Here is a 13,758-nt window from a genome sequence, read left to right on the forward strand (position 1 = left end):
GGAGAAACATATTTCTACTAAATTGAAGCGAATATAAAAACTTATTTATACTATTCCTACTGGGGCTTTATTCTAAAAATTTTTCATTGCTTCAAAAGACGTTCGTTATCGAGCCAAAATATCGTGTTCAATCAATTTTTAGTCAATACCTACGAAAATATGAAGGACTTAAATGTGTAATTAGATAGAAAGGAAAATAACACTTGGTGATGCCATAACCTGCAATTACCATAAAGTTGATGGTTTTTTTCATAAAGTTGATGATTTCCGAGATATTGACCGAAAATCGTTTATTTATGTATACATAGCGTTAAGTAACGCAATCCTAGCACTTTTGAGACTGCGCGTTAGTAAGGTCTTAAAAAAGATGCTAAACCTTCCTTTTTTTAGTTTTTCTTTGCCTTTGAATAAGTTTTGAGCGGACCATGATTAGATTTACCAATAAAGTATAGAAAATGAATAATAATAATATATTGTTTGTTAAAATATCTTTATTCAAATGAATCAACAAACATATTTATTATATAATGTGCACGAATCTATAAAGTCGATCGACTTATGTGTCGTTTATGGTGATAAACCCCACGCATTTATATTAAGGCTTGTGGATCGTTCATGTCGGCTCATAATAACACGGCTATTGTATCTATGTATGTATGCATGTCTGTTTATTTGCGTTATTCTTGTTTATAAACTACACAGTACGTACACATGGATGAAGGATACCTTCCGGCAAATTTACAATGTACTTATGTGATGTTATCCATTGTCTGCTTATTGCATGCCAATTATTTATGCTTGGATAACTCTCTCTGTTATTAAAGACGGAACGAATAACGATTGAGAATGCACCACTATTTTTTGAATTGTTTTATATGTGTATGTGTTTGTCGATACTTTTTAGGATTCAGTCTCAAAGCTATCCATAAGAGATGAGAAATCTATCTTTGCAAATGGATAATAGACTATAAGCTCATGTTAAAATGACTCATCAGGAATCATGTTAAAAAAGATGCTCCTATATGTAAAAGTACAGATGAAAATTGAATGCCACACCACTTTGTATCTCAACCTTGCATCAAAATATGTACAGCGTTGCTGTAATACTAACTCTGCATAAGTATTCGAAGCGAATTACATAAATGCGGTACACAAATAAATCACTTAGGGCTTCGAAAATTAATGGGAGACCTCACCTGCTAAAAATAAAACACCGTAGAGGGCCTGAATGACTTTTCTAGCAAAATAAGAAAATGTATACATGCTAGAAAGGATAGCACACTTTTATCTTACGAGGAAGATAAAAATCCAACATTCTTTAGCGACAATAGTTAATTAGTTACAATTTAACGCCAGTCAAAAACTACATTAAAATCGCAAAACCCGATGTACCCCGGGGGGTATGTAACCTCGGGTTACATACCCCCGTATGTAACCCGACTCGTTTGCATGTTATTTGGATACCTTTTATTCCTTTTTTAATTTGTTTAAATTTCTGGGTTTGTACTTGAATAATTTTTTATTTATTTATTTATTTTCTATTTTTAGTTATTCAAACTGGATGAAGCTTCTCATTCTTAATGCGTTGCACACATAATAATATATGTCATTTAGTTTGTTAGCTGTAGGGTTTGTCAGAAGATTAATTATTTGGTTTTCTAAATTGAGGTTTAAGACTAAGCATTTTTCTAAATAGTATTTTCTTAAGGGATTATAGATCGGACAAGTTAACATGAAGTGAGTAATGGTTTCTGGCTCTTTTCTATTACAAATGTCACATATTTGGAGTTGAAGCCATTTATGTGTAAGACTATTGGCGGTGATTTTTAAGCTAATAAATTGATGAGAAATAATTATCTGTTTCTGGCGAATTTTTATTTTACACTTTAAGTTTCTTTGTGACACATTGTAGAATTGAATTTTACAGGAGTAGCGTTTTTTTGAAAGAAGAAATATTTAAAATTATGAATCTATGAAAGCATACATATTTAAAAGTATACATCTTCCGATAGTAGTTCATTTATTAATAATTTCTCTTTTTCTCTCTAATTTCTCCGTAAGTACCTTCTCGCGATTCTTCTAAAATTTAACACATTGGCTAAACAACGTTGACACCACTAAGTAGACAATTACTTACATAAAATAAACTCAAAACCAATGGTGATTGAGCTTAATACAAGCTTGACTAGGCCTGTACGTTGTATAAATCTAGTCATACCTAAGGTATAAGATTTTTGTATTTTATACACCTGTTTATCATGTGTATAAATCACAATATAAATTATTATTACGAATATTTCGATCAAACTATCATCTTTGTGTGTGTGTTGTTTCATTTTTTTTACTTCAAAGTTGATACCGTAATATTGGTAGTGTCGTATAAAACAAGTAGAACGTAGTTATTACTGATTCACAACGTATGAGACAAGAATAATTTTTTTGTATCAAAAAACCTTCAACTTACACGTGTATCTTGCTACTTAATAGCTAGGGAGATATTATAAGAAGAAAGACCGAAAGGTGCCGTGGAACACACAGTAGGAACAATTTTTTTTTTCGTACCTTGATATATTATAAATGTTTCGCTTACTTTTTATTTACAAAGATATTTTTTCTGAAAATTTATGGTATTAATTTTAGAAGTCAAATAATTGTTTGATTCTTTAAAGAATTGAATTTTATACCTACTTTTAGTTTTTACTGAACGATTAATTGATTTTTGCCGAACGTTTTTGTTGAACGATTAATTTGACCATGCGGAAGCTCCAGTTATCGACAAATATACTAGATGGGTTTTATGGTTCACTTAATACAGCGACCTTTTAGGCTAGTTTGCTATAACTACATAAGTATGTTGTGGTGTTATAATTTCTTTATTTTGTCAAAAACATTCGTAAAAAATTCGTATCGTTTCTTGCGAATGTGACAGGACGGTCTTTGGGAAATGAATTTCCTGCATAAGTGCACCTTTCGTGTCTCATTTTTGTTATAACATCTCCCTAGCTATAATAATCATCTGAGCAACTATTAATGTATTCATTTATTTAAAAAAAAGTAGCTTGAAGTTTCATACATATTTTATTTATCGCAAATCTATACATCACATCTTCGTTAAAACTGTATTTTAAAATTATTTTATAAACTTTTACTCCTTATGATTTCTCCTTATGAAGTCTGAATGTAGGAAGCAAATAAACTCATTATGGCGAATTTACATCAAAGGCTTATCACCTCAATTTTTTATTAACTGTCACTCCATTTGTATAATTTCTTAACCTACTGGTGACTTTAAAACGTTAAAAGACGTGCCTAAAAAACTGCGGAAAACATCATATAATTTAAATTAAACAACGAATATCTGTAAAAACCAAATAGGTATATCACATCGCAAAATGATTACCATCCATTAATTTACGTTGCTATATACCCTATTTGATAATTGCCGGTAATCGATGTTTGCCATATATGTGGCTTCCATGCCGTGGAAATTATTCAGACGGATCCTTTAAAACCCTTTATTTATTTTTTTTAAGATTTTTATATTTTTTAAGATTTTTTTTTAATTATATAAAAATTATTTTCTACTGTTGAGTAGAGCTAGTTACAAAGGCCAGTGTTTTATTTAGTATTTTTACACTATTATTTATTTTCTACTTTTTAGTTCACCTCGCTATAAAAATGTGTTTTTTAATATATTTAAGTATTATTTAATAATAATAATATGATGGAATGTTATCTGCGCTTCCACCAGAATTATATGAATTATTTATATTATAAAATTATTAATCGTGAAGATCCTGATAAGGATAATCGGGAAAACTTAAATTATTACATTGTCATCGGTCCTTGATAAGTGTGTGAAGTTTCAATACGACTTTTTGAAGTGGGTGAAAATCATGTTCAAAGATTCCGTTACATAGATATACATACTAAGCTAATAAATGCGTGTTAAAAATGTGACTTCATAGCGATACAATACTTTTATCAATTGTCTAATTAAAGCCTATATTTAAGGAATAGATACTCAAACCTACATAATCCAAAAAATATGGACTAGAAGAAAAGATCATCGGATCTGAAACGACAGTACAGACTATTATAATGTGTGGCTTGCAAATATAAAATGATAGGGTAAAAGCTACACAACCTCTGTATATAATTCAAAAATAGGTATAGTTTATACTAAAAGTTGAAATGAAAAACTCAGGCATTATGTTATAATACTTCACTGGAAAATTTCTAGTTTTTATTCGGGTGTAAAAAATAAATCGTGTTCGTTTTTTCATCAATATTTAGGTGAATATTTGAACGAAAGTTTGGCTTGGTCTTTATCTAAATAAGTATGAATGTAAAGATATTTTTCAATTAAGTTTATAGCCACTTCCGAGCTTTCATGTTTTATCTAAAATTTTTCGATTAAATTACGAACCAGATAATACAATAATACAATTGTTATCATAAATTAATTCGAAAATACGTTCCGAAGGAGAAACTTGTTTGGTGTAAGAAAACATACAGTTAGTAATCGTGAGCGATAGTTTTCAGTCTAAAATTTAAAATAGGGTTTAAAATAATAAGAAAACATTCTCATTAACATGTGGACTAAAAAATAAAAAACCATTTTTATAATAATGTTAAGCTCAATGCATGAGTTGCAGGATATTTTTTGAATACAGTGTGTTCAAAGAGAATTTCTAGTTTGTAAACCTTAATAAATTATTAATATTAAAATATGTTTTGTACAACTAAATTTTTATCTAAATACAGAATAAGAGATAATCTTCAAGTAGAATTTGCATATTACACATAAAAGTGTAAAACTAGACTTGATATCATGACAAAATTTGATAGTGAAATTAAAATTGATTAAAAAACGAAGAAGTAATAGGCAATCAAAGATTGCATTCAAAGGTTGCCCATTGGTTCTATGATAAAATGGTAGATGGATGACATTTTTTCATAGATTTCTGCAAAACTAGGCTGTAGAAATTAAAAAAAAAAATTATTCAAATTAAAGCTAAAACCTTAATGAATTCGTGAATTGTGTTATAACTTGACTAATCTAAGAGGAAAACTAAGAATGCAATTTTCAACATCTTACCAAGACAACCAAGACAGATGTCGAAAAATTTTATTCTTATTACATCTACATTTTTCTCATTTTATCGAAATTCATCATCAAAGTTGAAAATAAGGTACAAATAATTTCGACTCTAAATCTAAAATTGTCTTGATGCTCGTATAATCTTTAATATTCGACAAAATTATTAAATTTTGAAAATAATTGTACACCACCACTGTGGTCTTCTCGTTTTCGAATAAGTTCTTGAAAACTGCTAAAAATCTGTATACAGAAGTAAAAACACCATCCAATAATATACCAAATTTGATAGTTTGTGTGTGTGTGTGTGTGTCTGTAAACAGTGTAAACACTATTGTTGAAACATACATTTTAAATGTCGTTATATAAAATTTATTACATTATTGTGAATTGTAAAGATAAATTGTACATTATTAAAAGTTGTTTTATTTTATACATACGACTTAGTCAGTTCTCGTGCAGTCTTTACTTCTTATTTTACGTTTTTTTAGTGTATAATAACACTTCTGTGCTAACAATATTACCAATAAAAACACAAGATACTGCTCCAAAACTTATGTTTCAAATTCATGATTCCATACTGCTTTCCTGAGCGCAATAAATTTGAAAAAAAAAACTAGTCACGTTTCATTCAATCTCTATTTGGTCTGGTTTTGGCATCATTTTTATAATGTTTTATTATTAGGAAGCTCAACTTCAGTTTATCAATTTGAATTTTTAAGAAGCTTTATTATCAAGGACCCTTACTTTCAGTTATGTCTTCTCCTACCAGATTTGAAAATAATTACATTACGCACTTCAAAATAAATTAATATTATTATAAACTAGCCGTTAATCGTCCGCTTCGTCGGGCCTCTCTTTTGCTCACTTATCCCCCCATTCATAATATTCGAAATATATGTTTATTATTTTTTATTATGAAACCAAATTTTTTGATTTTAAAATCGAAATCGTCCAACAATACAGGCGGGTACCTGCTAGTGCTTGATTTTATATTCCGTATAGACTTTCTCGATAAATAGGGCTATCCAAAATTAAATGAGTTTTTCAATTCGAACTAGTAGTTCCTGAGAATAGCGCGTTCAACAAAATAAACTCTTCAGCTTTATAACATTGGTTAAAATTTGGTGGAAGCGCTGTGAAAAATTATATCAAAATAGACGCAGAGATTGATAAAAGAATTTTAATCTGTTAAAATGTACTAATCGATTTGGGTGGTAAAATCTAATTTTGTTTATTGTTTGAACTGACCATTAATATGCTAGCCAACATTCAAAAATTTATATCTCCGCTTAAATCACCCATCCTTGAATCACCCATATCTTATTTAAAATCTTATAAATTCTTTTTCCAAATCAAATATCAACCTCTCTCATTTAATGCACCGAAAATTGAAATGACAATCACATTAAATAAATTTACTACAAACTTTGGAAGAGTACAGATAATGCAAAAATTTGTTTGGTAGACATCGAATAAAAGGATTTGAAAGGTAATTTATATGAGCTGTTTCGTAAAAATGTCAATTTCGCTTTCACAGCCAAAAACTCAAAAAAGCTCCTTCAGAGCTTAATAAAAACGTAATTTAAAGAGAAATTAACAAAAATTATACATCCATCCCCTATACATACACATTCAAAGTCCATAAAAAACACAATGTGATAGGAGATTATAAAATTTTTAGGACATAATTTTAAGTACAAGCTTTTGTATAATCTATGGGTAATCCAAATTCCATGATTTTTAGTTGTTTGAATACCGGAAAGGATGCTAAAAACTTGAAATTGTGTCATTTCAAATGTTGACGAGAGTAATTGTTTGAACTGAAACTAGATTTTTTGTATTTTTTTTTTATCTTCAACTGTAGAAGTCAAGCAAAACGAAGTACTAGAAAGTTTTTAGAAAGGAATACAATACAAGAGATATACTCTCGTCTGACTGAAACTCTACCCGAAACGTCTTATACATTATTTTAGTAAAAACGTAGTTTTCTGCTTATTTCTTTCGATTTAAAGAAACCATTAGATAAAAATCGGAAGTACTTCTTTCTTGCAATATACTTTTCTAACATTATACATGGAACATTGATTAAAAAAATAATTATAATATACTATTGTATTAATTAATAAAATTAATCTTAAGACACATAATATATCTATCTATATCTATAAAGAGCGCAACGTAACGTAGGCCAGACAGACAGACAGACGTAAGTACGTATATACCATCCATCCATCCATGTTTTAATATAATATTATTGAATCATATTAAATTTGATTGATTGTAACATTAACTATGATTTATTAATTTTATCTATAAATATCAAATGTAATTAATAATACTATTGTTCATTATTATAGATTGGTAACTATACATTATTAGTTAAGGTACTGCTTCTTATTTTTATTTTTATTATTATTTACTTTTTGATAGAAAGTAATTGTGTTCCCCCAAAAATCGAAATTTAATTATCAATAATAAAATCGAAAAAAACAGTCTGACCCAGACAAAAACTCCGCATATTTGTTTACCGAAAACTTATTTTTGATGAAATTAAAGATTATTTTGTGGTTCCGGTGAAAAATTTAATTCAAAATTCATTAGATATTCTATTTTGGACAGTTTATAGTATTTGTTGACTATTGGCAATTTTTACCAAACCTCACTGCTTTTGAAATACAAACGTTTGAAAAGTACGAGTTTTTGCCGAAAATTCGTTATTGACGAAAATTTTTTTCTATTCTTTTAATTCTGATCAAAAATTTGAAAAACGATGTTATACTTTGGACGATTTTAAACACTTTTTGACTCTTTTTTGGCATTTTTTATCTATCCTCGAGATATATAAGCGTTGGAAAAAAATCTATAACTTATCTTTTTCTTAATTTATTGAATATTCTGACCATTTATAGAAATAATTTCAATTTTAAGGTAATAATTCTAATGGCATATTGGTTTCATTTTTATACCATGTATATATGAAATATAAATAGTATATTAAGTTTAGTTCCAAGTTTGTAACGCTTAAAAATAATGATGCTAGGAAAAAAATTTTGTCATAGGTGTTCATAAAATCACCTAATTAGTCCATTTCCGGTTGTTCGTCCGTCCGTCCGTTTGTGGACACGACAACTCAAAAACGAAAAAAGATATCGAGCTGAAATTACAGCGTACTCAGGACGTAAAAAGTGAGGTCGAGTTCGTAAATGAGCATTATAGGTCAATTGGGTCTTGGGTCCGTAGGACCCATGTTGTAAACCGTTAGAGATAGAACAAAAGTTTAAATGTAAAAAATGTTCCTTATCAAAAATTAAACAACTTTTGTTTGAAACATTTTTTCGTAAACATCACTATTTACCCGTGAGGGCGCCAATTAGGCTGAAATTTTGTAATATGTATCATATGAGAATATCAGTTATGTATGTATCACATGTTTGTATGTGTAATGTGAGAAAGAAATCAACACTGCCTATGCATGGTATTTCAACAATTAACTCAGTCAATTATTTGTTTTCACTTGTTAAAAATAAATTATTGGATTTATCATATTACATATCTATTCAACTGGAATAATCGTTAAATTTAATGTAATTTACAGTTTAAAATTTTATGTACTTCATCTATGTAATAAATGTATTCGACATCCTTAACCGAATCACTTTATGAGTGATACTCGTCATTTGATCATTAGTATCAGGTGCCATCTATACTACCTATGGTTTCAATGATTTTTCATTGGGTTTGCACTAAGGTAGATACCGGGATTGTTCCTTTAATTTTCCCTATTCCTTTTTATGACATGTTCTGTACAATCTTTTATTGTTAAAAAAAATGTATAAATTGAATTGAATTAAATGATTTAACTGAAATATTCGTATAAACGAATTTTGTTATCACGGAATAGAAAAAAAAAAGAAGTAATGACCCGAAAGGTTCTATTAATAATAATGGTTCCCATAGAAAGATTGGTTGTGAGATAGATTGATTTTATTAGAATTACTTGAACTATAGAAATTTATTTCTCTTTATCGATTCGTAATGAATATATAAAAAGATAATTAGAAACGTACTGGTCTGACCGGCATAGATCATATTCACCGCAGCTTGTTTATTATTATTATTATTATTATTAAATACAAAACTGAAATAAAACACATTAAATGTACTTACTGCATACATACATACAAACAGTTAATTAAAATGAGAAGACTTGAATTAATTATTTTAAAAACTTAATACATAGCCGATATAAGTTCTTACATACAAATAAACACTTACATTTTATACATATTATTTTATTCAATAAGGTATTATTATCGTTAGTCAAAAATAAATTATGAAATTTGAAAAAAGTTAAAATTGATGTAAAAATATACTTAAATATTCTGATTTCGAGTACTAAAAGGAAATTTTTCTTTTAAAATATTAAAAGTAAAAATCGTAATTTTTAAACTGTATATCACGTGATCTAAAACGCGGGTAAGCCCTGCTGTGATGTCATAGCGGTATGAGTCATAGACCATCAGTTAGTTCAGTGTAGACAGCTGGGTATAATATATACATAGAAAATAAGTATTTATATTTATTATAATCAGATGTTTATGAATATATTTGTCAAACTTATTTGTGTTATTTCGTATAATGATACCCATATTACGTCATCAAATTGGATGCCCGCGTTTTTGACAGTTTAAAAAAGGTTTAAAATTTAATTTAAGTTTTTGGCAAAAAAAGTGTGGGTATTTTTCCGAAATAAATTTTTGTTGGCTTTTTATTAGCAAAATCAACATTTTGAAGTACTTTTTCAAAAATAGTGGAATACCCTATTTCTCACCCTTGCGGAGTCAAAGAAAGAGTTCAGTGATTCGAATTACCACCAGCAAAAAAAATATGTAAGCTGACTGAAGACTACTTTGAGCAGAATGAAATAGATAATTTAAACTTGTATCTTTAAATTATTTTTGCATTGTTCAATCTTCTGCTCTAATTCCAACGTGTCGCTTGGACTTGGATCTAAAGTTTTAAAAATTTGAAATAAAAAAAATATGTAATTTGTATCACTTATATACAGTGTGAAACGTTTACATGTTATTATAGACACACACGCAAATAAAACAAAGACACGAAAAGGCTGCATATAATTTGAGTCACTCACATAGAACTGAATGACGGCATATTTTATGTCCTAGAGCGGATATCTATAGGGCCCGAGTTCGAGTTCCGGCTTTTGTAAAATTTATTTGGTTATTTCTATTTGTTCAAATGAAAATAAGTAATATTTTATGTTATATAATGGCATAATAAATGTTGTCATTAGAAATTCTACATTGATATCTTCACAAAACTTAATATTAAAATTTTAGATAAGAAAAAGTATATTTTTTAAATAATAAATATTTTTGTTTAAAGCTAGTTATTCTAGTATGAAAGTAATAACTTTTTTTTTGTTTTATTTACAGGAATTATTAAAACAACTTTTCCATTTATTTGATCAAGACAGAGATAATCAATTAAAACAAGATCATTGGATTGAATTTTTAAAAGAACGAGTAACGTAAGCAATAACATAAATTTACTTTTTTTTTATATTTAAATATCATAGTAGAAACGCTGACCATTGTAAATCCTTCCTGATTCCAATTAATTTTTAATGTTTACAATCACATGCTTATTAACTTTTCAACTACATCTACACTGAAAAAAAAAATTAAAATAATGACAACCTCATTCTGAAGTTGGCCTTTTCATTTTGAAATAAAGTAAAAATACTTTCAAACAATTACAATAGAATGAGATTTTATTTAAAATATGAATTCATTGATACAAAATCACTGAAGTTAAATAAACAAAATTATTACGTCTATGAAAGAAATTGATTTTAGTTTAAAGTCATGCATTTTATTGATGAAAAATAAAATTGTACAAAAAATGAAAAATATGACCCAAAATTAGTGTGTTTCAAAAAAAAATTCGTTTAAATCCGATAAAATTTGACCAAAATGTCTAAAAAAAATTTTATTTTGAACTTTATGACGTCATAAAAATCCAAAAAAAAAAAATTATTTTATCAATTAACCAATCAATTATGTAATAATACAAATTTTAGGTCATACTTTTTAAATAGTTGGTCATATTTAACGTATGTCTTCAATAAATAACGAAAATCCAGCATTCTTGTTTCCACATTTGGTATAAGGGCTTATATAAACGTATAACTACCACAAAAAATGAAAAATATGACCCCAATCAGTGGGTTTCAAAAAAAACTAATTTAAATACGATAAAATTTGGCCAAAATCTCTAAAAAATTTATTTTTTAAACTTTATGACTTTCAAACCAAAAAAAAAAATTTCAACCTATTTCATAAAACTATTTTTGAGTTTGAAAGCAAAAGAAGATACTCCAAAATGAGAAAACTTCTACTCAATGAATACCATTTTAAATAAAGTCTTTGTTCTCACAAGCGTTTTATTTTTAAAATTCCACAATTTTCGAGATTTTGGAAAGAATTTATTTTACACATAATATCGCATTTTGGATAAGAACGCGTTTGTAAAAATTCAAATTAGCGATATTTCTCTTAATTTGGAAGTTAAATATCGTCTTATGTAAAAAAACCTATTTTTCTATTATATATGATATATTACAGATGCCATAACAATATCTTTTTCTGAATCCAAGAATATTGGGTATTTCAATAATTTTATTTATTTTTAGAGATGAAATACAAATTGATTTCGCTGAACAAGTGGAAAGTGTGGCTTATGTTTTATGTGGTGATGATCCAATCAATATTCAACAATTTTACCAAATATTTAATGCCAAAGGGGTAAGCAAATTTTAATTAATTATTATATATATACAGGGTGCTTTTTTAAGTTAACATATGATTGAGACTCTGTTGTTCTTTATAAATACGTAAACAATTTTTGTTTGAAATATTTTTTTGTAAACCGAATCGTTTAGACAGTAATTGATAGCAAAAATCTAGCTTTTTGTGCGTTTCAATTTGAACAAAAATGGTCTTTAGATATATATTTTTATCTTTTATAGAAAAGCAAACTACTTATATTGGATTTATTGGAAAATTTTTTTTGAAGAGTGTCTAGATTTCGCAAAAACAATTATACGAAATAACAATTTTGATAAAAAACAATTTTGGGGAAAACTTTTCAGTCCATTTTTGCCTAAACTGTATGATTTGCGGAAAAATGTTTCGAACAAAAAATGTTACTTTTTTAATCAATAACAACTATCTAATTTAAAGTGTTCATATATCGATTACCAGTTTTGAAGTAGAGTGAGCTTTTCATTGAGTTTGAAAGCCTAGGTCAAGTTTAATGGCTGCGTAAGATGTGCGAATACACACAAACATTTTTCGCTTGAATCATTTTTATCGATAAAAAATCAGCCTGTATAATGATTTCCCAAAATTTCGAAAACCTGTTTATTATAATGATTTTTACTTGAAATTTTTATTTATTTGAGACCCAAAATCTACCAAGAGGGGTGTTTTGGTTATTTATATATCCAATTCTATACATTTGCATGCTTACTCATAAAGTTAGATATGTTAGCAACATCCATGGGACATGAATTTTTTTTTTTTTTTTGTACTTTTGTACAAATTTTTGATACATAGGAATCAACCAAGAAAAATTTTATCATGAAATTAAACTAATTTTACGTTAAACTGTTAATTTCATAATTAAATACTCCCTTGTGCTTTAATTAGCATTAAAAAAATACCTAACCATTTTAAAAGTTTTTACTTTTTACTATAATGAATACAATTTGAATATTTTAGATTATTGAAAAACTGTTTCGTATTATTGATCAAGATGCGGACGGAATTGTATACCACGATGAAATTATGGAATTTTTATCAAATATTACGAATACAAGGTAAATATTAAACAGGAGGATTGTTGCTTCTAAATAAACGACTAATTATTAATAATTTATATTTAGGGCACGTACAGGGTTCGATAAAAAGAGTATTGAATGGTTGGAACAACTATTTCGACAAACGGTTGGTAATGAACGTGAAATTCGACGTGAAGATTTCAAAAAAATTGTCTTATCAAAAAATGTAAGCTTCAATAAAATTATAGGTTCTTTAAAAATTCCAAAATGTTTTCCAGTATCCTAAAGTATACTCTAAATACAATATGAATGACGTATATTTCGGCTATAATTTACGTAACCCGTAGTCAAGATAACACCCTCAATTGTTTTCTTTCTCCTCACTTCATTTTCAAAAATTATTATTTTGGAAAATCACTTCAGATGAATAATTTTCACTTAACGAATAGAAAAGTGAAGTTGGTTTTTAAAATTCTTTACTAGTATGCAAGATATGAACGTTTAAAATTAATTATTAAACAGAGAGGAAGATACCCACTAGTGACTTCATACGTGAGTATCGCCATAGAGACTACATATAAAACTTTATTTTGCTAAAAGGAGATGGATAACCTTTGAATGCAATCTTTGATTGCTTATAACTACTTCGTTTTTTTAATCAATTTTAATTTCACTTTCAAATTTTGTCATGGTGTCAAGTCTAGTTTTACAGTTTTATGGGTGATATGGCCAATTCGAAATCAGGATTATCCCCTATTATCTCAAAATAGTAGGGGATAATCCTTTAATA

The 13,758-nt window shown here is 27.7% G+C and overlaps 1 protein-coding gene across 1 annotated transcript in view; it reads left to right on the plus strand.

The window, feature by feature from the left end:
• LOC123299099 (NADPH oxidase 5-like) overlaps positions 1-13,758 on the plus strand; it is a 161,791-nt gene that overhangs the window by 139,144 nt on the left and 8,889 nt on the right. The window contains exons 2-5 of the mRNA XM_044881327.1: positions 10,561-10,655; positions 11,820-11,931; positions 12,910-13,007; positions 13,074-13,194. Coding sequence (XP_044737262.1) covers positions 10,561-10,655; positions 11,820-11,931; positions 12,910-13,007; positions 13,074-13,194 — 426 coding nt within the window. The remainder of the gene's footprint in view (positions 1-10,560; positions 10,656-11,819; positions 11,932-12,909; positions 13,008-13,073; positions 13,195-13,758) is intronic.

Source organism: Chrysoperla carnea, chromosome 4, assembly GCF_905475395.1.
Source record: "Chrysoperla carnea chromosome 4, inChrCarn1.1, whole genome shotgun sequence".
Taxonomy (NCBI): domain Eukaryota; kingdom Metazoa; phylum Arthropoda; class Insecta; order Neuroptera; family Chrysopidae; genus Chrysoperla; species Chrysoperla carnea.